At 41.9% G+C, this 26,714-nt stretch overlaps 1 protein-coding gene across 4 annotated transcripts in view; it reads right to left on the bottom strand.

The window, feature by feature from the left end:
• PARM1 (prostate androgen-regulated mucin-like protein 1) overlaps window positions 1-26,714 on the bottom strand; it is a 169,216-nt gene that overhangs the window by 14,012 nt on the left and 128,490 nt on the right. For all 4 annotated transcript variants that reach the window (XM_055384496.2, XM_019025783.4, XM_055384497.2 and 1 more), the window contains 2 exons: window positions 22,592-23,317; window positions 2,119-2,197 (listed from right to left, as the gene is read on the bottom strand). In XM_055384496.2, the coding sequence (XP_055240471.2) occupies window positions 2,119-2,197; window positions 22,592-23,317 (805 nt within the window). The remainder of the gene's footprint in view (window positions 1-2,118; window positions 2,198-22,591; window positions 23,318-26,714) is intronic.

The raw sequence follows: 26,714 nt of genomic DNA, 5'->3' as shown, positions 1-26,714 counted from the left end.
GGAGGGGCAGAACATATTTTTCAACAGATACTTTGTTATAAAATAAAAACGAGGTTCCCAGAGTAGTTCATAAAAGCCAATTTAACTCGTAATTAAAATACAGTGTATCTGCAGCAACAAACTAATAATTAAACCAGATGGAAAAAGGTACCATTCAGTAAGATATAATTTATAAAATTAAGTTTAGTGCTCAAGGACATGCAGACTTAATGAAGAGAAATATTTTTTTTAAATCTGGGGGAAACTTCTGGATGCTTTTATAAAATGTTTTATTAGAAACAGGTCATGCGGGCCCTTTAATTCCAATTTCTCTTCAAAACCTGGCTTTCCTGTTCTTTGTATCGTAGACGCAGGTGATATTACAAGGCACTCTCATACTTGACATTATCGAGATTGATTTGATGCACATTTAGAACACAAGATGGAGGGAGATAAAAGGGAAGGAGGAGGGAAGCGCTCCCAGTTGGCACTGGGTGGGGCTGGGTGGCGAGTGGGGATGAGAGGAGGCAGCAGCAGAGTGGATATGTGCTCTGAGATGAGGAATCATATCCATGAGCTCCACGTGGGGTCAAGGGCAGGAGGGAAGGACAGGGTGGCACAGCCTCTTGAGGAAGAAACATGGCTGCTTGGGGGACAAGTCAGGGGTGTCGGTGTGTGTGCGCCACAGTGCCCATGGGATTGTGTGTCCTTATGGTTCACTGCTCATTTGTTCAATATCTCAAGCACCGTCTTGGTCCCTAGCAGTGTCCTCACAGACAAATCCAGGTCGTCAAGGACCTTACACTTTTTGTGGGGAAAAGAGACAATAAACAAGCAACACATATACAAAAACAAAATGATAGCAATAAAATAAAATAATAGACAGTGGTCACATCCAGGATAGACTCAACAAGGCACTAAGAGAGTAAATAACAGGGGCTCTAAACTGGAAAGGACATCTCTCAAAGGAAGTGAGATGAAAGTCAATGTACACAGCATGAGAAGGAGCTAGAAGACAAGCATCTCATGGAGGAAGTAGCAAGACTGCAGGGTCTGGGGAAGGAAGGACGGAACCTGGTGTGTCCTAAGAATTGGAGGGAGCTGGAGTGACTGGAGTTCAGGACTTCAGAGGGAGAGAGGGATGTGATGATTGGAAAAGGGGAGGCAGGCACGGTCCAGGATGACTGAGGGCCACGCTGAGGAGTTACAATTTAATTCTCAATGCAAGGGGAGCTACTGGGGTTTTTCAGGAAGGGAATGACAGGGCAGAGGAGCTTGCATAGAAATGGTTCTGGCTCCTGGGAGGAGAACGAATTGGAGGTCAAGGGTGAGTGTGCTCACCATGCAGCTTGTGTCTTTCTGTCCTTTGTTATGGGCACTGCACAGACTAGGAAATAAGACTGTCACTTGCCATCTGGCATTTTACAGCTGGAAGGACACTCAGAGACTGTGAGTAATGTGGTGTTGAGACTTGATTTCAAGGAGCAATAGAAAACAAAAATGGAGGACTCACAGAGTATTGCAACTTCCTATTAGGCTAAAGAAAGTAAAATCTCAGCTACTATCACTTCATTTCATAGGAGAAAAGATATTTTAAAGCCAAAAATATAAAGACATAATCTCAGGGGAAAAAACGGTTTTATAGGAAATGCCACACCTTCCTTATATTTTTTACATTTTGCATTGGAATCAATGAAAACCTCGTTAACAGATTGGGTACAAATCCACAGTTCAGTATTCGGAACATCAGAATTTAGGAACCATCGATCCCACCTTTCTACCCCCTTTCACAGATGAGAATAGCTGAGCTTTAGGAGGCATGTGGCTTTCCCAGGGTAATGAGGTACATTCGGGGCAGGGAGCCTAGGCTTCAGTCTCCCGACTCCACGTTAATTCTTGTTCCATTGCATCATCATGCTGTATATCTCAGCTTGCTTCTTCTACTTTGCCAAGGTTCAGATACTATACGTCTATACCTGTGTTGTGTGGTGTAGGAGTACACCCGCCATTTTTCACTTCTCTGCCAATATTTCTAAGGGCTAAGATACCTATTAAGGAACAAGTATCCAGCAAAACAGCGCTCAGCCCAGAGCCCAACAAAACAGAATCCTTTTTTTTTAAGAGTAAGCTGCGTCTCACCTGATTTTTAGGTAGGCTGCAACTCCAAACACCAGCAGCACCACGGCAATGACTGTCACGGTAATGGCGGCGATGCTGCCTGTGAAGGAGGAAGGGCACAGAAAAGAAGATACATGAGGATACGGGGCATCATGTGACTTTGGCGTGCATAGTATCCACCTTCTGCCTGATCCCATCTTTTCTCTGAAAGGTGAAAAAGCTACTTCAGATCATTCTGCATGACATTCACAGCTAGAATAAAACCCAGAATTTTAATTCTGTTACCAAAACACTTTTTATGCAGGTGAAATTGGGTAAATGGTCAATATTTATCAAGACTTTTTGGCTGGCCTGGAATTTAGAGAGGAGTAGTACTTAGTCATATTTTGATTATCTTTTTAAGAATGACATCAATCTGTTGTTGTTGCTGCTGCTGTTGTTTTCAGGGGTAGTGGGTTTTAGATTTCTTGATGTCCTATTTTCTTCTTTTATGTGCTCTGCCTCATCTTTCTATTACTTGTGAAATATTGAGAGACTTCGGATGTTTTATTCAAGGGTCAGTGCAAAGTAATTTTTTTTCGTTTTTTTCATAAAAATATTGGCGGTATCCACTTCAAAAAGGTCGTCTTGGTAGGAAATGCACTAATTTTAATGAGGCAATCAAGTCAAAGCATTTTAAAACATTCCTCTGTGGGAAATATGTTCAGTTTTCATTCTCGAATAGTAAACTTGGTTTTATAGAGACTAAAGTGAAGTTTGATATATAGAATAAGGTCAGGTCTGATAGGTAACACTATTTTTTGCTTGTAGAAATATCTTGGTGCAATATAAAGTCACGTGAATATTTTATTCTGTAGTTTGAAATCTGGTTCCAAAAGCAACTATTAATGGGCAGTTTAAAAAAACTCTTTGAGCATGTACCCTTGTAAGAATAACCACACCTCCTCCAAATACTACTTTGAAGCACAACATGCTTTTTGTGTGAGCTTTGCATTAATAATGAATATACTTCAGTTTTATTTCACCTTAAAAATGGCAAGAATCAACTGGGCTCTTGTCCCCTAATACTTAAAGTGAGTTTTCGGCACTAAAGCTGGTGTTAGGGACCCCATTTACTCTTTTAGGCAACTGGGAAATTATTTATTAGTACTTCAACAAATGAATGGGACTCTTAAACACACTGCAAAGAGCACCAGAGATGTGGAGTCTGAATATGTGGATTCGAGTGTGGTTCAACCATTAGTAGCTGTGTGACCATGAACTATTTACTTAACCCTGACGACTCTTATACTACTTACCTGCTGAGACAGAGGAATAAGAGTGTTCTATCCATCTTGCATGATTTTAAGGGGATTAAATGAGATGCCAGGTGTACCAATCTAAAGAGCTATGCAAATATATGATCCTGGACCAATTCTCATCTCTTGTGTACTAGGTCTCAAAAGTGATGAATCTCCCCCATATTTTTGGAGATTTATCACTGTAGATTATTTTAGTATCTCTTCTTTTATTTATTTATTTTTGTCTGCTGGTATGAACGGCTCTTGTTACTGTTCGTTTTATTAGCCTTCCCACCAAAAGAATTGTAGCACAGTTAAGAAGCAAATCAGTCCACTTGTTAATTCTTTAGTAACTTCTAAAAAGCTCTGGATGAAAGAATGCTACATCAGACATCCATGATCCTGCTGGTTATAATTTCTAAAAGACCAAAAAAAAATCATTGCTAACATTAAGACTAAGACCAGAGCTTGTCATGTCTGCGAAGACTGATCATATTCAACCGTTTCAGAGCTTACAAGCTTCTGAACACTCACAGATCCATTTCTTTGCTCCTGGAATCATTTTGAGCCAGATTGATATAATTATCAGAATAATTCTCTTTCCCTTTTTACTATTGTAAAGACAGAATTATGGCACTGAATGCTCAAATGTGCAGACTGGGTCAAGCAGAGAAAGTCCGAGGTCAGTTCCCCTTATGGAAAACCTCCACTCCTACTTTGAAAGGCTCCTCTTGGCTTGTTGGCCTCTAAACTGTGTTGAAATTAGAACAATTCAAAGTTCACTGAAGCCTTGTAATAGCTCTTTTAAAAGCTTATGAAAGGAGGGTTATAACCATAGGGTAAGGTGATGGGAGTATTTTAAGATTCAAAAAGATACAGTCATTGCAATTAAGAGCAGTGTAAAAAACTGACCTTTTAATTTAATTTCTCCTTTTAAAAAATCAAGAAAAGAATGAATATAGCTGATTTTTTTTGCAAGACTCTTCTTTCTTGCTCCAGGGATAGTTTAATATAGGAAATCACAGGTTTGGCCTTTTTTCAAAGATTCTTCTCTAACTTTAAGCAGTTGGGTCCCCTCCAACTTTGTGATTTACTGAATTTATTTATATACCACCTCTTTCTAAAGATAAATCAGGCAGGTTCTCCAACTAAAGTGTGATCTTTTTTTTTTTTTTTATTGTAAGTGATAGAGTGACCACTTCTCCTCCATATGATGGGTGGCTCTCTAGCTCCAAGTGTACCCCCAATCTTCAAATGGGGCTCTTCCATGTCACCCTTCCATGTCCACAGAAGATAGCCTATATGACCAGAGCTGGAATTAGCCAGCTATTTTCCTCCTGATGGGCCCTTGAGGGCAGCTGGGCAAAGGGGCACTTCTAAGAGTTTGTACAGCCCAATATAAGGCCAAATGGTATAAGATAAAACAGATAGTGATTAAATATTTGAACCACTGTATTAACTATTCTGTTACCCACTGGCTCTTCTCAGTGGATGCCATCCATGGGAACAAGAGTCCTCCAAAAGCAGAAAACCTTTATCTGGCCCTAAGCCTAGGAGATCTTGTATCCTGAGCTTGCTGTTACCTCCACAGCAGTGGCTGCTTTCAGAAGCAGCTGGTAACCATCAGCCCTGGGAAGTTCCACACCTGAGGGCATCACAGTTTGAGAACATGAAGGGGTTGCTGAGCCCATGTTAGCGCAACTTTATAGGGTGACTGAAAAGGCTTTATTTCCTCCTTGTGAAAACAAATGCCATTTCCCCCTGAGTTCTGTTTAAACTAAACTGGAATTCCCCTCCTCCTCCTCCTCTTATATTTTTCAATATGAGGAAGGGACAGAAAAAATGAGGAAGGTGTGGCTGGGGGGCAGGGGAGCCTCTGCCTTATGAGGAAGGTGTGGGACACTGACGGGCAGTCCACTGGGAGTGGAGACATGGGGAAGGTGGCTGGCGTTTCATTTCTTCCTCATTGGGTTTGTGAGTTAGAGACTGGGTGTGACTCATGTTATAAAGCCCTGGAATGGGCAGAAATTAAGAACTGGAGGAAACTTATCTATATGTTTTATAATCCCAGATACAAGAATATTCCACTGTGCTAGCACGTTTCACTCTACCAACATGTTCTGCCTATCCAGAGGGCTGGTGAAGGCCTGTGAACCAAAACCTCTTTGAATTTTGGGCCTCCCTGAAGTCTGGAATTCCTCAGGGTTGCATTTTGCCACTTTTTTTTTAATGGCCCAGGACCAGAAATAAATGGGCTAAAGAATAACCATAGCTACCATTTGCAGGTGATTACTTTGGGCTGAGACTATGCACAAAACTGTACAGCTATCATCTTATTTAATTCTCTTTACAAGGCGGGCAGAATTATTCCCATTTTATAGATGAGGAAGTTAAGGCTCAGAGAGATTAAGGTTTTACATGTGGTAAATGATTGAACTATCATTTGGACCCAGTACTATTTAATCCTGGTTTTGCATTTTTAATCATTAACTTTTCTTAGCCTGGCCAGCTCCTATTCTTCTTCACTATCTAGCTAAATATCAACTCTTCTGAGCCGTTTTCCCTGACACCCCTGAGTAAAATTACAGTGTTGCTCTGTGTTCTCAGATCTCAGCATCAATTTCTTTCAAGCATTCTGTATTATGTTTATGGGCTTCCCTAGGTCATTTCTATTCATGGCCATCTTGCATCTCTTCCCATTTCTTTGTGCACTGTTAGCTTAAGGCACCATCTTTGGCCCACAGTGGGTACTTAACTCATGTATTTAATGTTGAATAAACAAATATACTTTTAGCTTAAAAAAGATTACCAGAATTTTTTTTTTTACCCTAATCATTGTCCTAAAAAAGTTTCCACACAGCTGACTCACCACCTATTCACCTTGGAATCACCTGCTCCAGTTCTTACCTGAGTACCTACTCCTATGATTACATCTATGATCCCACCTCCCCAGCCCCCTCCCCTTCTCACTGTGCACTTGAAAGTCCCCATCAGTGACCAAGGTGGTTAGTTGGAGGAGAGTTCTTTTAGGAATGAATTAGTCCATTCTCATGCTGCTAACAAAGGCATACTCAAGACGGTAATTTATATATAAAAAAAGGTTTAATGGACTCACAATTCCACATGGCTGGGGAGGCCTCACAATCATGGTGGAAGGTGAAAGGCACGTCTTACATGGTGGCAGGCAAGAGAGCATGGGCAGGGTAACTTCCTTTTATAAAACCATCAGATCTTCACTATCACGAGAACAGCATGGGTAAAACTCGCCCCCATGATTCCATTACCTCCCACTGGGTCCCTCCCATGAAACATGGGGATTATTACAATTCAAGGTAAGATTTGGGTGGGGACACACAGCCAAACCATACCAAGGAATAATTGTCTAAATAGAGTCAGATAACATCCTGGAAGCAGCCAGAGTAAACTCCTGGTCAGCCTCGTCGGCCACTACTCCACTGCCCTACAACCCTGAGGAAGGAGGCTGCCTTTGGGGGTATTCCTTTCCCTGCCTTAGCTCTGTTCTATACCCTGAGGTAGTCCAGGAATCAACTGTGGCATCATTTAAGAGTCTCTCTCCCCACACTCACACATCCCCATGGGCCCGCACGCCACACACATGGGCCCCTTTTCTTGATCACACACTCAGAAGGGGTTCTGTTCATGTCCAAGCCTCCTGCCTCTCACTTGACCAAAAGGGTCTTTCTATATTCCTGGGCTTAGCAATATTCTCAAACCTCAAATGTTCTTCTAGGGACTCTTCTCATTAAGGGATTTTCTTTTTATTTCACTTTAAACATGAAATAAACATTTTATTTGAGCTCTTTGGAAGAAATATTAATATTCACCAATTGTATCCAAAATGTAAATATTAGAACATGATGGGATGAACCCAAACAACCTCTGAAGAAAGAACTTTGCTGGGCTCTTTAAAGAAGTTGTTACTCTGAGAGAGCTGGGGGTGGAGGAGGTGATGGTGGAAAGTTTCCAGAGGTGAAAAAGAGGTGAGTGTCTCACTGCTATCCATAGATGACTCCTGAGCTACATTCTCCTTGAAAATTCACCAGTCAGCTTATTTAGAAGGTGGGTGTAAATACTTGACCAAGTTCCTGAGTATGTGTGCATGCCTCTGATCTATTTTGAGAAGAGTCTTTAACAAACCTCTTGACTGTTTTTCAATATTCTTGCTCTTTTCTTTCCACTTCCTGGTCCAGAGATTAGGTAAGAATTGGAGAAGAGGAGCAGGTGGCCACTTCAGGGTGTGCGGCAGCTCCTTCAGTCAAGGTCACCAAGGGGAAAGGAACATTTTGTCTCAGAGGAATTCTTTCTCTTTAAAAGCATGTGTCTGTGGATGTGCTGGAGGAGGGAAGTGGGCGACTGGCGAGGGCTTGACAGTTAGAACTCTGTGTGTGCTGAATCTCTATTTATTATGCTAGGCTCTTCACTTTCACAGCAAGAGCATCAGATCACGTCTCCTTCCTCCAAAGAACAACAGTAATAGCAAGAGAAATCAACGACAACAAAAATAATAGCAACTAACACTTTCCTGTTACTTACTGTGTGCCAGGGACTGTTCTATGAGCTTCACTTATTTCAGTTCATTTAATCCTCATGAGAAAGTAGGTATTCTTGTTATCTCCATTTTACAGTTGGGGAAACTGAGTCACAGAGATGCTAAGGACCCAAAGCCACAGAACTGCTAAGTAGAAGAACTGGGATACAAGCACAGGTTCGAGAGTCCATGTGTTACCCACTAGGCTCTCCTGCCACCCTGGGCTCTAGTACTAAATCCTCAACTGTTTTTAAATAAAACCTACAGCTCTGGTACATCCTCTGTCTGCTTTCTGTTAGCTGCCCAGGAATCAGGGCCTGCCTTAGGCTGTGTGATGGCTTGGGTCCTCTTGTACATACTGGTGAAGGAAGAATGAAGCTCAATAATTCAAATTAATTGGGAAGAGGGCTAGTTAGAAGCAGACAACAGTTCTAGAACAGCAACCTTAGATCGTTCGGGTCATTGGTTTCTAGTGTGTGCTGTGGTGCAAAATAACTGCTCAGAATCCTGCCAAATGCTGTTCATTTCAGTGTGTTAAATAACCCAGGGTACATGGTAACTGCAATTTGCTTCTAGTGGGGTGGTAGTGGGAGTGGGGTGTAGTTTGTGAGATGGAGAGAAAGTGAGAAAAGAAAACCTTAGTTCTTAGACACTGCAACCTAGGTAGATCTTAATTTTACCATTATTGGAAGTCTCTTTGTCTTCTGGCCTTGTCTGCTTGGATTTCATGCCCATTCTTCTTTCCGTTCTACCCCATGCCAGAGGAAGCACATCTTGTCTCCTCCCTCTTACCCCAAATCCACCCTACAAGCCTCTCCTGAATGAGCTCCATGGGCTCACCTTAAGCCAGGACAGTGTGGGGTGTAGAGACCCAATAGGCAGGGGCCCTGAGGTTTCACCACTCCATGGCGGAGACAAGTGTCAGGCCCCGGGAACCATTCTGGGGTGTGCAGGATTGGATGGGATAGGCAAGCAGGGAGGTAAGAGAGGTGAGTAGTGCCAGCCTCTGTATTTCTGCCTGTGGGTGGAATGGTGCCTAAGGTGGGTGGGCCTGTAAAGTCTGGAGCAGTCTTGGAAGGAGTTGGGAATGAAGCTGTTCTCTGATGGATGGGGCAGGACTTGGACAGACAGCAATGGAGGATCGAGGCAGGAACCACCTCGGAGGAGGGCAGACACCCAATATTTATGGGCTTGAAGGGTTTGCACTGGGCTTGAAGACAGAGCACCTTGACTGGTGTTCTTAACTAAAAAATGGGTTAATCCCTGTCCTCTCCACCTCATAGGGCTACTGGGAAGATCAAATGCTTTGTAAATTAGCATGAACCAAGGGGGCTGTTGAGATCTTTGTAGAGGCCAGTGTCTTCATTTTATGGATTAGGAGACTGAAATGCTGCAGGACTGACTAAGTAACAAAACGAGGACCACAGGCTATATAAGAAGGCGTAATGGAAATTAAGGAGATCATGTAAATGGTTGAGTACTCAGGACCAAATCAAAAAAACTCTGAAAGCCAGGGATCATGGTGTTTGGGCTTGATAGTTTGGGGAGCAGGGACCATGGAAGTGCTTTGGGAATAAGGATGCACCTTTTATGCAAAATCCTTCTCAAGTCCAACCTTCTCTTGGAACTCATCCCCGATGACAGTCACTATCTTGAGTCCTCTTTTTCTAGACATTTGCTGTTTTTATTTTGTATGGGACAATTTAGTAAATTTGTTTTAGTATGTAACTGATACTGCCATATGTAGCTGTGGGTGGTTATGCATATTATACATATAAGACATAGATGTATGAAATACACTGTAATACCAGTGGCTTTATGAGAATACGTTCTGCCTACTCTCTAGACTGAAAGTCTCTTAAAGCCAGGTATAGCAAATTATACTTTATTATTTGTCTAGGCCCAAAGTAAGTGATTCACAAAATAACTCTGATTTCTTCTGAAGCACAGCTATTTTTTAAAAACCTGAACTTTATTAGTAGTTATGTTGCAAAAAGAAAGCACCTTTCTAACGAAAACAGCTTGCATAAAAGTATGCTACAGAAGTATTTTTAATTAACACAACCTAAGCTTGTCTCTGTAAATTAGTAAATTAGTCCTTTTCCCCATTACTCCTCTCTCAAAATCTTTACATCATTAAGTTACCAGTCATTTGTTTACACAGAGAGGCAGAGGTAAACTTTATAAAAATTAGCCAAGTATTATCACGGCTGGAATGTTTTAGCTCATGTTTATACTGTTATCTACATGCTAGTTAGTGGGCAGAATTGGGATTCGAACTGTGGGGTAGGATCCCAACATCTATATGTTTCCACTTCATGTCATCAGAAGACCTGGTTTAGAGACTGGCTTCACTTTTATCTAAAAGGATGTTACCTACCTAAAGCTTGTAGTTAAAAATATATGCTAGAAATATTAATCTTGGTTGAGATAATAAAATACTTGCACTTGCGCAAGCCCAGTGCTTGTTTCCTCTTCCTTCATTTCTCTCTCATGGGGGCACGTCAGCTGTATTTTAAGGACCTGGGGAGCGCACATTTGCAATTAATGCAAACCAGGCACACATGACGGCACAGTTCTTGGTTACCATGGTTTTAAAGTTTCTTCACTTCACTTAGAATTACAATCTTTTCCCACACGAATGAAGCCTCTTTTCCACTTGGAATTTATTTTAACTGTGTGTTCAGATTGTTCAATCTCAGCTGTCTTTTGACACCTGTAATGTGAACTATACTGGTTTTCTAAGAATAATGAGAGATATTCTTCATTGCCTTTTCTCAAGGCAAAGCAGCTGTCTTCCACCTTAGAACAACCGATTAACACATAGCAACTCCAGCTAAGTGTCTGGGATCAATCTCCTCATTCAGCTGTGCTAATGGTGCTCCCCAGATCAAAAGGAGTGTGCCAGATATGAGGAACAACAGAGGCCAGGCTGGGGAATCTCAACTCCTAGGTCATCTCTGTGAATGAAGCTTAGAGGGGTGAATATGGACTGCAGTTAGCATGCCACCGTTTTGCTCAGTAGGTGCCAGCATCTCCATGAACAATGAGAGAGAAGAGCTTTTTGTTGTTGCTGTTGTTGTTACCCTCTCCTCTATCTCTAGTATTTCAATGATGAAAACAAGGCATGACCATGGATAAAATACTACTAAAGGGGCTGGGAACAGTGGCTTACGCCTGTAATCCCGGCACTTTGGGAGGCCAAGGCAGGTGGATCACCTGAGGTCAGGAGTTTGAGACCAACCTGGCCAACATGGTGAAACTTTGTACTAAAAATACAATAATTAGCGGGTAGTGGTGGCGGACACCTGTAATTCCACCTATTCAGGAGGCTGAGGCAGGAGAATCGCTTGAACCCAGGAGGTGGAGTTTGCAGTGAGCCGAAATCAAGCCATCGCAGTCCAGCCTGGGAGACGAGAGTGAGCGAAATTCAGTCTCAAAGAAAACAAACAAACAAAAAACTAAAGGGAAAAATAAACGAGAAAAGTTTGCATATGTCCTTTGGAAAAATCATCCAGTCTGCTAAGGTGAAGGCTCAGATCCTTGTGGGGTTCACCAACCTTGGCAAGTGAGAGCTTCCACACTGGTATTTTCTTGGTTCAGGGGACATAAGCAAGAAGGAAGAACTTCTAAAAGCCCAGGACAAAGTCCTAACTCTGGTTGCCAAGCAGTGTGCAAGTTTATCTTTTTTAATCACAGAATATGGGCAGGGAACAGAGAGTCATAGTTTCAGGTTACCTATCCTGACACCTTGACCAAGGGCAGTGACATCAATATAATTACTACAGTCCCAAGGACTCAGGGACCTCCTAGGAACCACTAGCTAAATTTAGCCTTACTCCATGTCATTAATCAGCAAGGCCATGCAGGAACTTGCTATTTTTTTTTTTTTTTTGACAGAGTCTCGCTCTGCCGCCCAGGCTGGAGTGTGCAGTGGCGCAAGCTCCGCCTCCCGGGTTCACGCCATTCTCCTGCCTCAGCCTCGGGATTAGCTGGGACTACAGGCGCCCGCTACCACGCCAGGCTAATTTTTGGTATTTTTTAGTAGAGACGGGGTTTCACCGTGTTAGCCAGGATGGTCTTGATCTCCTGACCTCGTGATCTGCCCGTCTCGGCCTCCCAAAGTGCTGGGATTACAGGCGTGAGCCACCGCATCTGGCCAGGAACTTGCTTTTGAATACTGTATTTACCAAGTGTTAATTTCCCCCAGACTCAGGAATTCAAAGTTTTGGAGTTAAAAACGTGGGAAAGAAAAATAATTTCCAACTTTGATGCCAGTTAAGGGAAGAGTACAACTTCTAGGTCTCAACTGTCCAACCTCAGGGGCAGATGGGACCCAGGCTAAATCCTGCAGCTCAGCCTTTTTTCCCCCAACGCCCCAAGATTGCCTTTCTCTTAGCTAGAAATCTTCAGTTGTTTGGACTCTTTAACACTTTTCTTTGGATTTTCCAAGTTTTCTGAAACTGTTATTATTTCAGATGTGAACATAGCTATTTTTCTCCTTTATACTTTTTGGACTATGCTTTTCTGTATTATGCTGTAGGCAGGTACTTAAGTGAACTTTTATTACCTAATATTCACAGTAATAATCACTTTGGGAATCTTAAAGTGTTCTTACAAACATTCTAATTCTTCAAGTTAAGAAAATCAGAGTCTAGAAGAGTCAAAACTCTTGCTGGTTGGTATCCACATTGAGAATTAAGGACCCAACTGTAATAATAATAGCTAACGTTTATGTAGTGCTTACTATGTAAGAGGCACTTTATATACTTGTCTCATTTAACCCTACTAAGAATCCTGTAAAACAGGTACAGTACTATAATTACCCTCATCATATAGATGAGGAAAATGGAACACCTGTGATAAATAAACTTGCTCAATTCTCCCATTTAGCAAATAGCACTGGCGAGATTTGAACCAGGCAGTCTGATGCCAAAGCTTGTGCTGTTACTAACATTCTTGCCTTCCTACAGCCTGTCTTTGAAATGACTCCGTGATTTCTCCACATGGAAATATGGCAAAGTGTTTTTGATGGCCCACATCCATGGACCTACTGAGATTTTATAATTTTAACATAAATTTGCCTTCATCTTTGAGCCTCTGGTCTACCCCTTGAAGGCCATGAGTCTGACAATAAAAGCATTATACTGTTAAATAAAATATCATCTCTTTTGGCCAATATTTTTCTCTCCTAGGACCTGAGGGGGAACAAAGCATGCTGAGGATAATATTAAGTTAGCATCTATTATATGCACTCCTAATGCAATATTCCTGACTTGACTCTCTGAAATGAGTTTTTTGGAACGTTTCTGATAAAGATGATGGGAGGGTGTTGATCCATTCTCATTTCCCTGCCAAATTATTTTGTAACTAAAAAGGCATGCTTTTTGAGTTGGAAGATTAGAGTAAGGGTTCAGTCAGGGTATGGAATCAAGCATATCCATATCCTGGCATATTAATGGTATCAGCTGTGTTTATAAGTTAAATCCCACTTTCTCAGTGAAGCATTTCCACAGCCACTTTCATCATATGCAATTGGTGAAAGCATTTGAAACAGAAAAAGAAAATTGCTCCATAAAGACAAAAACTTTCCAAATGTAATAAAAGGTGACATTGGGACAATTAAAACGTGATAGAGTTATATTGCTACTACATGACAAACTAAATAGATATTAAATAGCTGATTTTATTACCTTGACATGTATATCTCAAAAGATATTTTGGAAATATTTCAAAACCAGATTAAGATTTAGGTAGTAAAAGTGAGCCAAAGGAGAAATATAAGAAGAAGAGACAATAATTCGGAATAATTTTTACTTAAAATAAAATCTGACAGTTGGAGCCCCTTATGGGAGTTTATCTTGTTTTAGGAAACTTTGAGGTTTAAACTAAGTTTAAAGAATAGGCAAACAACAAGTATATGAAAAAGTGCTCAACACCGCTAATCATTAGAGAAATGCAAATCAAAACCACGATGAGATACCATCTCACACCAGTCAGAATGGCTATTATTAAAAAGTTGAAGATAGACACTGGTGAGGTTGCAGAGAAAAGGGAATGCTTATACACTGCTGGTGGAAATTCAAATGAGTTCAGCCACTGTGGAAAGCAGTTTGGAGATTTCGCAAAGAGCTTGAAACAGAATTACCATTTGACCCAGTAATCTCATTATTGAGTATATACCCAAAGGAAAATAAATAGTTCCACCATGAAGACACTTGCACATGTATGTTTATCACAGCACTATTCACAATAGCAAAGACATGGAATCTACCTAAATTCTCACCAATGGTGGATTAGATAAAGAAAATGTGGTATATATACACTACGGAATACTATTCAGCCATAAAAGGAATGAAATCCTGCCCTTTGCGGCAACATGGATGGAGCTGGAGGCCATTAGCCTAAGCAAATTAATGCAGGAACAGAAAACCAAACACTGCATGTTCTGACTTAGGAGGAAGGTAAACCTCGAGTATACGTAGACACAAAGAAGGGAACAACAGACATAGGGACCTAGTTGAGGGTGGAGGGTGGGAGGAGGGTGAGGATAAAAAAAAACTAACTATAGGGCACTATGCTTATTACCTCAGTAACAAAATAATCTGTGCAACAAACCCGCATGACACACAATTTACCTATGTAACAGACCTGCACATGTACCCTCCAAAACTGAAATAAAAGTTGGAAAGAAAAAAAAAAAGAACTGGGCACAAAAGAAAAAAATATGAGTGAGAGTTTATAACACCCCATAGCGTTGGCAGCCTTGGAGTCTATGGGAAAACCAAAGAAGGGAGTCAGAATGGTGAGAAGAGAGGTGGGGTGGGCTTGGTGTGGGCAGCAGAAAGTCCTTTAGACAGCTACACTGCTTAAAGGCATCTGAGGGGATGTCTTTGCAGACACAGTGAGGATGTTCAATTTTTCTTCATTTTCATTTCAAAGCTCAGGATTAATGAGGCTAACATAATACGTGAATTTATTGTCTAAAGATTGATATTGTCACCAAAAATCATTGATTGATTGATTCATTGGACATTTATTGAAAACCTACACTGAGCCAGACACTGTTAGGTGCTGGGAATATATTTGTGAGCCAAAATAGACAAGGACCCACCCTCAGGTACTTTAAAAGCAGCGAAGACAATGAGCAAATAAACACAAGAAAAATGTATAATCACATGCTGTGAAGAAGAGATGCAATTGACTTGTGACAATTTGTAACTGGGAGGCCAACACTGGACAGGGGGCTCCATAAGAGACCTTCTGACCAGGTGCTATTTGATCTGAGACCTGAGGAATGAGCTGGAATTAACCAGGTGAAGTGATGGGTTGTGAGAAAGTCCCAGGTAGCGTCTAAGTGAGTCAAGGCCCTAAGTCAAGAGGGAGACACAGGCGCTCATGGAACTGAGAGACAGCCAGTGTGGGTGGTGCAGAGAGTGAGGGGAGGGTTGTGGGATGACACTGGGGTGACAAGTGGAGCCCACATAAAGTGAAGGTGTGTGGACTTCACCCTAAAAGCAGTGGAGTGCCCCCAGGGGCTGAGATGGTGGTGGTAGTAAGGTTATGTGAGCCTTGATCAGATTTGTGTTTAACTGTCACTCTGGCTGCTGTGTGGACAACAGGGAGTAGGGAGATGGGTGCAGGGGGGGAAATGAGGGGCAGTTGGGAGGCTATTGCGGTGGGATTATGGGAGCTCTGAGATAAAAATGAAGAGAAGTAGATGAATTTGAGAGCTACCAAGAGTTCAAAATCAACAGTACTCAGTGACAGAGGGGAGTTAGGGAGTGGGAAAGAGAGAACTGAAAAGATGGTGGTGACACTCACCGTAAGACGACCAGGCCTGGGCATATACAATGATCTAATATTTGTAAAGCTGAGCGTAAGATACCATACTTGTTAGGATTATTGCTTTCTGATACATTCTGGCCATTTTAAAAGAATCTGACCAGTAAATGTTTGCCATTCTTTAACATGGTCTTCTCACACCTATTTTTTTTTTAATTAAATAATTGTTTTCCCCTTTAACCTATTTTTAATATGTCAGTTAAACATGATGGTCATTAACTTACTACAATATAAATTTTTCGCTTCTGAAATTTTCTAGGTATACTTTTAAAATTATTGTTTCATCTTTTCTACAAGTTGATTCTTTTTTCAAATCTAAGGTTTATGGGTGTCTTGTAGAGCTGAAAGTCCCTTGCAGGTATGGACATAGAGATGTCTAGATGTCTGTGCCTACTTAGTGCCCTTTATTTAAATGTATTTATTGGCATCGCTCATACTGGATAAATACTAGGGTTCAGATCAGCAATTTAATGTTCAATGGTCTTCACCAATTTTCACGGTTGTGTGTGCTTCTCTTTATGGTGAAAATAATAGGATAGTGAAAGACCAGTGGACATGTGGATTTTACAGACAAAAGAGAGTATCTACTTTGCAACAAGCACAGTAACTATAATTTTAAAGTTTGCATATGCAAGAACTGATGATGTTTTGAATATTACTTGTTTTGCAATGTCAGTTAATCCCTCAGGCATGTACTGAGCACCAAATTGTTCATAGCACCATTCAATGTTGTTCAGGGAGTCAAACACACACTGTAGTCATAGTTTTCATCCTTGAAGAGATCTGATTTAATAAAACAAAATGACCCAAATTTAACACATCACATCTTTCTCTCTTCCTTTAAGAGCCAAACAAAAGCTAAAAAATGAAAATCAATCAAAACTCTTCTTCTGCACAGCCAATTTTGCATGGCTGCTACCACCATCTGCTTCCCCTCCCACTGGGCAGCTCTACCCCTGGGACCCAGCTGGCAACATCTGGCAACTAACCCATCTAGCTCATTTCTACAGTAATGCTGAAGCCCATCAGTTCTTCCCCAACTCTGTGTTTCTACTAATTCAGGTAGGATGGGCATTGTGAAAGGAACACTTGGCTTTGGGTCTGTCAGGGGAACTGGATTTCAATCCTGGTCTGGTCACTCAAGTGAGAATTTGAGTCAGTCACTTAGTCCCTCTGGACTTGTTTTGTCACCTGTAAAACAGATACTGCTGAGCTCATGCCACTGGAACGTTCTGAGGATCAGATGAGGGCTACCTGTGTCAGTCGCTAGCCCAATTCCTGGAACATATATATTCTCAGTATGCCTCATACGACCATGAACCTCATGTCTTCTGTAAAGGATAATTGTAATAAATAATTACCATAGTATGAAAAGCCAAAAGGACCTGAGAGACTGCTTCTCTTGTATTCAGTTTACAACCAAGAGCCTTTTAAGTTAGAGTAGCTAAGTGACGTGCCTACTATCAGTGCATGACAATGACAAACCAGAAAACAGTTATAAACTGGCATACATGGTTCCAAATCTGAACTCCCTGCAACTTGACACACATATTCCCACCAGTGGAATACTTTTAAAATATGATTCTCAATATGTTCTTCTCCTGATCAAAAGACTTTGGTGACTATAAATGGCCTAGAAAGTAAACCAATTGTCTTAGGCTGCTCCCTAGGGTTCTCTAACGCTTGTCCTGAAGTCGTCCTTCCTACATCTACAGTGTCTCCCTCCATGTAGCTTGGGACCTAAACTAGGTTACTCACTATGCCATATGCCATGTGCACACTACATTGTAATGTCCATGAGTGAAGTGACTGTATTACTCATGGCTATATCCCTAGTATTTAACCAGATGCCTGGCTCATAGTAGAAGCTCAATAAATATTTGTTGAAGATGGTGGGCATTCTTCAATATGATAAATAAAATAATAACAATGATAATCACACCAGCAGAATAGTAATAACAGTAAATAATAGTAAAGTAGCAACCATAGCCATTGATTGAGCTATTGCTCAATAGCCATATGCTATAAATTTATTAACTTACCTGAACCTTCTAATAACCGCATTATGTGAATACTATCCCTATCCTATTTTACTGACGATAGGATCAAGGCTCAGGGAGATCTAATAACTTCCCTAATATTGGTTGATTGGCTCTTTTATTCATGTATTCAACAAATGTTACTGAAGGTCTACCATGTGTTGGGCTCTGTTCTAGGGGTTCGGGGTGTAGCCCATATCTTCCTATTTGCAAACAAGGTCCTTGCTTTCATGGTGGCATGAAAACAGACACTGACTCTGTCTAGTGGCAGAAAACAGACACTAACTTATCAAATAAATCAGATGATGTCAGAAAATGGTTAAGCGATAAAAAGAAAAATTAAGTAGGGAAAGGGATCAGTAGTGATGGGGGTTACTATTTCAGATGGGGGAGTGAGTAAAGGCTTGCTGAGGAGGTGAGAGGTAAACAGAATCCCGACTGATGAAAAGGAGGGAGCCATTGAAGATCTGGAGGGAGAATGTTCTAGATAGGGGGGATGGTAAGTGCAAAATCCCTGAGACAGGAGTATCTCCGGTGTGTTCAAGAAGCAGTAAGACTGCCAGTGTGTCTGAGGGTGAGAGTGGACGAGGTGAGGGTAGAGGTCCTATGACCTGCTGAGCTTTGTAGGCATGGTAGAGACTTTGGCTTTTTCTCCGATTCAGAGCGGGGAGTGATTGAAATGTGAGAGCGGACGAATAGTGGAGTCTGTTCTGAGTTTTGAAAAGATCTGCCCGACAAGGGTGCAGTGAATAGTGAGATCAGTTGCAGGAATATTAAAGTGACACGTTTGAAAGATGACAGAGAGACGGGAGGCGATCAGCCCAGATCTCATGGACTGGATATACAGTATGTGAGAAAGAAAGGAGTCTAGGATTACTTTAAGGGTTTTGGCCTGAAGAATTGAAAGAAGACAGGAAATGATCAAGGGGCACAGGCTGAGAGTTGAGGAAATCAATAATTTGCCTTAGACATATTAAGTGTGAGATGCCTATGAGCCACCCAGTGGAGACGATGAATTGGCTGACAGCTGGCTATACATGTCTATAGTTCAGTGAAGCAAAATGGGGAGAATTTTACATCTCAGTGTTATCAGCACACAGGTGACACTGAAAGTCAAGAGTCATCCACGCAGGAGTGACAGTGGAGAGATCAGGGAGAAAGGAGGCCTGAGGTGCTCGACCTGGATAATGAAGGAAAATGAGGAAGTGAAGTGAGACAGCAGAGACAGAAGGTAGTGAAAATGCACACTCTGAACGTCGGGCAGAGCCAGTGCTTTAACGATGAGGGCAGTGATCATCTGAGTCAGACGCTGCTGGCAGGTCAGGTCAAACCAGGTCTAAGCACCAGAGAATACAAGAGCAGGGAGGCAGAATGGGGGAAGGGCTGAAAAACTACCTACTGGGTACTGTGATCACTACCTGGGTGATGGGATCAATTGTACCCCAAACCTCAGCATCACGCAATATACCCATGTAACAAACCTGTGCATGTACCCACTGATCTAAAATAAAAGTTGAAATGATAAACAAACAAAAAAAAGGTTTAAGAATTTACCCTTAGATATGGCAATGTGGAGGGCACTGGATTATTCAACAAGAGCAGTTTAAGTGCTTACAACTTCTGCGTGGATTCTGAATGGAAGTGTGTCCACCCTTAATGATCATGCTCTTGGTTCCTTGCCTTTGTAAATGAGCACCTGAAACTCCCTTTGCCCAAATCCCCTTCATCTCTCTTTAGGCTCAAATTTCCTTTATTTCCTGCAACTCAGCTCCCTGCTGTCTCCATCATGGAGCCCTTTCTTAACTTCTATAGTCAAATTTAACTCCCATAATATTCACCTTGTTTCAGAATTATTCATTGGTGACTGTGTTTAGATATTTGTTGAGTGAGGGAATCCTTGGATTAATAGAAAGATACTACGTGAACCCATACAGAAGAAGACAAAATGCTATGCAAAATGTGGTGTTATTACTGTCACTACTAAAGGCAGCATAAAGAATCTCTAAATAAGAGCATCCCAAAATAGTAACCTGAAGCGCAAACCCACAGAGTGTTGCTTGGTCTGCTAGCTAATAAAGGAGCAGTGCAGCAATTCAGAGTGGTGAGAGAGGACTTGACTTGGCTTAGAGCTCTGGGCCCTGGGCGCAGGGCCCAATGCTGCCACTGGGCCATGTGATCTTGGGTGAGGCACTTCAAACTTCTGGGACATAGTTTCTTCACCTTTGAAGTGAGCAGGTTCTAACACATCATCCCAAAGATCCTTCTGCCTACCAGGTTCATTCTCATATTAGAAACTAAGTACTGATATTAAGAGTTACTTGTCCTGTGTCCTTTCTCTCTACTTAAACTATAAAATCTCAAAGGATAGGTCTCGTACTTGTTTTCATGAAGAAGAGGGTCTTGGTAGATGCAATCTAAATATTTTTTGATTTAGTAGGTCATAAGGATACATACTCTCTGGTCTGTGACATGTGTACTGGTCAGTGATGTCCCTCTAACCGGCCACACCTCTCTTCCCCAGTCATTTAAGCATTCTGTCATTTATTCTGAGTTTCTGCTGTATGCAATATTCCCGCGAACTTCAAGGTTTATGAGCCAACTGCCACCAATCTGGGGCCTCTTGACCCTGCTGGCCTAGAGTTGAGGAAATCAAGACATAGAGCCTAAAATCAAGCCAAGATATTAGAACAGAACTGTCTTGAATAACCCAGCCCGTAAAACTAAGGTACTTGTAGGAAGGAGTAGATGTGTCAGTTTAGAGATTCATGTATGCTAAGCTTAGATTTTGTGGTCAGGAATATCAGTCTGCTAGGTCTAAAGTATCCTGAAGGGGACAGAAAGTGAAGAGAGAGTGGCTGGTTAAAAACTGAAAAAGTTGTACAGACAAGTGGTGGTGAGGGCCCGAAATAGGAAAGAAAAAAGATGTGGTCACTGTATCTTGATGATCCCTTTGTTTAAGATGGTTCTTAAGATATCGCATCAAAGTCAACACCAACTCTGCTCCAGGAACCAATGTCAGAGATGTTACCTTCATGCTGGGAACCCGGGGTGCAGGGGTTTGGATAGAGACAGACTGAAGATACACATTCAAGCTCAATGTTTTAAGTGCTGGCCTGGAGGTATAAAAAAAGGTGCTAATGGGGTGATGGGCTGCACAGAGGAGTCAATAGATTTCCTCCCTTCACCTCTGCAGATCCACTTTCCACCCTTCTCTGTGTGGTTCTCTGACCAGCCCTCTAGGACGCCAACCTGCATGGACCACACCAGTGGGTCCCCTTGTTCTTGGCTTCTGGCTGCATATCAGAGGAGCAGGGAGAGGGAGGGCAGAATAGTCATTCCCTTCACTCCAGGGAGGTTAACCTTGAGATCGCTGTGTCCCTCAGCCAAGAGTCACTGCTCCTGATGGCATGGTCAACTGTACTGGGCCTCTCCTTCTGGGTTCTGGTTACTACTCCCTCCTTTCCTCCTAGGTCTGGCCTGTAACAGCCCTGTTATTGTGACCCCCTGTGGTTCTCCCATTTCCCCAGCCAGAACTTTGTCATTAGTTCCTTTATCCCAGTCTCAGTGTCTATCTTTTTCTTGTCGATATCCTCAATGATATACTGGGCCTTTGAAATAAAAATGTGCAATTCTCTGGGACTTCTTCCCTTACTAAATTGTGAGCTCTTCCATGAGGAATCACGTCTTCATTAATCTTAGTTCTATCTCTCCCTACCTCCACTGTCAAGCAGTTTCCATTCATGATGGATGTATATCAATAGTTTGTTAAAAGTTGTGATTCTCTCCTCAGTGATGGCCATTCCTTTGACCCCAACTGACCATGCAGGGTTCTGTCTGGAAATGACCTTCTCAGTCTTCACCTCTCACATGACCACCCAGGGGAGGGGCTGCAGCTCCATTTCCCCCTCTAACTTCTGGCTTATCTAAAATGAGCTCATCTCACTCTTTCTCAGCTAAGTGGAGAAATGCTCCCATGAAAGCCTCTTCCTGCCCAGTACCTTAAATTGTACAGTCTTCACATCAATGTCAGATGCAGGTGACCTCAGAAAGGGCCCTTGATTTCTCTCCACCATAATTTCCAAGATTACAAAACAAAGATAAAAATAATACTAACTTCATATAATTATTGAGAAAATAAAAACAGATGTGACATCTTATAAAATTTATTGTCTTTCCCTTGAAATACATCAGTGACTATAAAGAATAAGTAAGTTTTCTCCACTCCTACTCTACTTTGACTGGTTTCCAAAAGGGAGACACTACTTTAAAACACTGAGCAGAATAATAATAACAAATGACATTTCCTGAGCATTTACTCCCTGCCAGGAACTGTTCTAAGTGCTTTATGTCATTTCGGTTAATCTCCACAAGAACTGTGTGCAGTAGCAACTGTTTTATCCCATTTTACAGACGTGGAAAAATAAAGGCACAAAGAGGTGAAGTAACTTGTCTAAGGTCAGGAGCCAGAGTTGAAACCTAGGAAGCTTGGCCAAAGCCATGCTGTTAATCCCTTTGCTGTCTGGTCTCATGTGCTTACATTCCCTGTAGCATCATTATGACTTGTAAAAACAGGTCATAAAGGTGCAATTGGCCACAGTGAATCATGAAAATTGTTAAGTGACTAAAAATAAAGTTTGCACTCGTGGAAATTCTTGTGAATTATAATTCAACTTAGGTGTTACACTCCAAAATTCAAATTTTCCATTGTGTTTGGTTCACTGAACTGCATTCTTAATGTGAGGATGTAGTAAAGAAAACTAGTGGACTGGATACAGACTCACCTGAACTTAATGCATGTTCTACTTCCTGCATGATCACCCTGGGAAAGGTGGTGGTGGTCTCCATGTCTATGAGCTCACACATCACTTTGCCTGACACAGTTGTTGGGGGTGTTTTCTCCTGGGGCACTGGCTCAGCTGTGGCATGTGAAGTGGGTGTGTGGTCAGAGCTGGACTCCTCTGTTGGGGACTCTTGTGCAGTTGGAGCTCCAGTGGGTTGGGTGCTGGTCACAGTGGAGCTATGGTTGGTAGTAACGGAGGCAGAAAAGACCTCAGGTGGTGAGGTTGATAGGGATGAGGGTGATGAGGCTGGAGCTTGAGGGGAGATGAGTGTGGGAGGCTCAGCAGTGGACTGCGACAGTGTAGCTGCCATGCCCGCTTCAGGAGTGCCCGAGCTGTGTTCCTCCAACGTGGTTGTTAAGTGGACTCCACCGCTTGTTGACGAGAACCCAGGAGGTGAGGGGTCTGTGTTTGTGCCTTCCCAATTCGAACCTGGGCTGGTGATCTCCTCTTCTCTGGACTCTACGGAAATGTTCTTAGGAAGCAGAGATGTTGGGGCTGATGCTGTAACTGGGAGCACCGAGTTGTTGTGAGTGCCGTTGGATGGGGAGGCAGTGTCTGCATCAGTGTTTTGTGGAGAGCTAGTCCAGATGGTGGTCGGTGGCATAATGTTTGTCGGAAGAGAAACAGACAAAGGAGCTGATGTAGGCAGACTCTGTACCCTCCATCCTGTGGAAAAGCCAGTACAAAAGTGGTTAATATGTGAAAACACGGTAATATGTGAAAGAGAGGCAAGGATTTTACCCACAGCTGTTTTACAGCATTTTCACAGGTATTTCTCATTTTGCATTGTGCCCTCCCCAGTTGTGAAGGCAACTCTTAATGGATTTTCTTCCCACCAATTGCTCTACAAATCTCAGTAGGAACTCACCCAAAACTCAGTAAGAACAATTAGTAGGACTGTCAACTCAAGACTAGCCAATGCATGGTATGAACTAATCTTGTCCCTAACTTGCTTAAAATCATGTCCTTAGAGAGTAAGACCCCCTGGAGAATTGATTTATGGGAACTTGTCTGGACTGCCGAGCAGCCAACTCCACAGCTCCTGTAGGAACGATGGGAGTGTGGACATTGGGAGTGGGGAAGGAGTGGTTGGTGATGAGTGTGGTCACTGGCAGGAGGAGGCTTCAGTCTCGTTCCATCCCACAGCTGAGGAGCTCACTGATTGGCTGTTCCATGTCTTGAGGGCTATCCATTCTGCACTTATGCATAGGGATATAAGGGATATGGACCTGCTGGCTGGGATGAATAAATATGTGAACACATTTCCTGCAGAGAAAGAAAAAGGGAGAGGTCCCAGAATAAAAGCTAGAAAGAGAAATCTGAGGTTTGGAAATATTTTCTGAGACTGGAACCCTGTCGTCTGAAATTCCACCCTGAGGTCCTTACCATCATATCACTTGCCAAATGCACTCCTTCATATGTTGTAAAATTTACAGCTAGTTTCCATTCTTCCTTTCTCCTTCCCTGCACTTACTCATTTGGTTTCATTCATTGACTCATTCAATGATTATTTAAGGGCTTTTATGTGCCAGTACTCTCCTGGACATGGGGTTCATGGTTTCACTTTTAGGTAACACATCTCTTGATTGCCTCCCCATACCCCCTTGTCATTCCCTGACTAGTATTTCCCCCAGTCATTTGCATCTCAGTAGATGGGACCCCCATTCACCCGGTTGTGCAGTTAAAAACCAAGATGTCAGCCTTCATGTATTTCTTTCCCTCACATCCCACATCAAATCCATTAGTGAGTCAGGATGAGTCTACCTTGCAAATATAATCCTGATTCAACCACTTGTCACTATCTCCCCTATTATTTCAACATCCCCTGAGCCATTATACTCACTAGCCTAGATGATTGCTGATTAGTTTGGATGTGCCCTCCAAATCTCAGGTTGAGATGTAAATGCCAGTGTTGGAAGTGGGGCCTGGTGGGGGATGTTTTGGTCATAGGGACTGATCCCTCATGGTTTGGTGCTGTCCTCATGGTAGTGAGTGAGTTCTCTCAGGATCTGGCTGTTTAAAACATGTGGCACCTCCCACCTACACTCTCTTGCTCCCACTCTCACCATGAGATGTGCCTGCTCCCACTTCCCCTTCCACCATAAGTAAAGCTCCCTGAGGGCATCACCAGAAGCTGAGTAGATGCTGGTGCTGTGCTTGTACAGCCTGCAGAACCATGAGCCAATCAAACCTCTTTTCTTTATAAATTACCCGGCCTCAGGTATTCCTTTATAGCAATGCAAACACAACTGTAATAGTCTCTTAATTAGTCTTCTAGCCCCCTGGTTTCCTCCTTTTTAATGTGCTTTCCACTTAGCAGCCAGCATGATCTTTTATAGCAGTAAATCAGCTCATGTCCTTTCACTGATCAAAACCCTCCAAAGGTGTTCTGTTGTACTTAGAACAAAATCCAGAATTGCTTCCCTATGTAATCTCATGTTCTCGTCATCACTTTGATTGGTCTTTAATCATATGTCACCTCTTCCTCAAAGGAGTCTTCCCAGACAAGTCTTAACTAATTCTTTTCTACTCTAGCCTGTTGTCTATTTAAAAAAAATTTTTTTAATTTTTTATTGTGGTAAAGTATGCTAACACTTTACTATTACAACCAATTTTAAGTGTACAGTTCAATGGCAGTAACTATATATACATATTGTGCAACCATCATTATTCATCTGCAGAACTTTTTCATTTTCCCAAACTCAAACTCTGTGCCTATTAAACAACTCCCTTTTCCCCATGGGAATGGCATAAAAACAACCAACCATTCTACACTCTACTGTCTCTATGAATTGGATTGCTCTAAGTACCTCACATAAGTAGAATCATACAATATTTGTCCTTTTATGACTGGCTTATTTCACTTAGCAAAACGACTTCAAGTTTCATCCATGTGATAGCATGTGGCAGAATTTACTTCCTTTTTAAGGCTGAATAATATTCCACTGTATGTATGTATCACATTTTTTTTATCCGTTCATACACTGATAGATACTTGGGCTGTTTCCATCTTTGGGCTACTGTGAGTATTGTTGCCATGAACGTGGGTGAACAAATATCTGTTTGAGTCCTTGCTGTCAGTTCTTTTGGGCATATTCCCAGAAGTGGAATTAATGAATCATATGGTAATTTTTTCCTTAATTTTTTGAGGAAATGCCATACCCTTTGCTCATTTTCGTCTTTCACAATAAGAGAAGTGTTTTCCTGAAATTACATATTTATTTATTCACTTATTTATTGTGTCTCTCTTCTACTGGAATAAAAGCTCAATGAGGGCACAGTGACCTGGTCTTACTCATTGCTGTTTCCCCTGAGCCTAGGACAGCATTAGGACAGCATTAGGTAAGTGCTTAATAAGGACTTGCGGGAGAAATGAAGAAAGAGTAGAAAAATGAATTAACCCAAGAACCTTATTCATGAATACTCCAACATCTCTCCACTCTTTTCCACATGTCACTTTAGTTATGGCCACATCCATCATGGCTTCCTCAGGGAGGGCTACCTACCTGGTATTATTTGAGGGCAAGATTCTTGCTTAAAGATCAGCTTCACTCATTTTAATTCCAACATAACATATGCCTATGACTGATGTCTAGTTAGGTCTTCAACTATTTAACTCTATGTACCCTGAGGATATTTCCTTGAAGGTGTCAAATAGGTAAAGGCCAACCATAATCAATATTCAAAAGGAACAGAACATGGCCTAGATGCCAGTCAGAGGAAGGGAGAAAAGACCAAAAGGGAAACATTCAGGTACTAGGCTAAAATCTGCTTACATCATCATTTGCCACTTGGCTGACTCAGGAGCTGATGGAAGGCTGTGCTATAGAGTTTATTCTGAATTTAACATTTGGATTGTCATCAAAATAATTGGCTTTATTTTGTTTAAAAGGAGTTCATCAAGGCCATAAGCTTCAGGAGAGTTAATTTCCTGGTAAAGAGGAGGACAGACCTCCCAACTTAGGCCACATGCTATTCCATGCTGTTACAGTGGTCTTTTGGCAGCTGTGAACTGTCAACAGTTTTAGGATGAATACAGATCAAGAAATCTTTGAAATATGGG

This window comes from Gorilla gorilla, chromosome 3 (assembly GCF_029281585.2).
Source record: "Gorilla gorilla gorilla isolate KB3781 chromosome 3, NHGRI_mGorGor1-v2.1_pri, whole genome shotgun sequence".
NCBI lineage: Eukaryota > Metazoa > Chordata > Mammalia > Primates > Hominidae > Gorilla > Gorilla gorilla.
The sequence above is the reverse complement of the archived record's forward strand: the minus strand, read 5'-3'. Positions and strand labels throughout refer to the sequence as shown.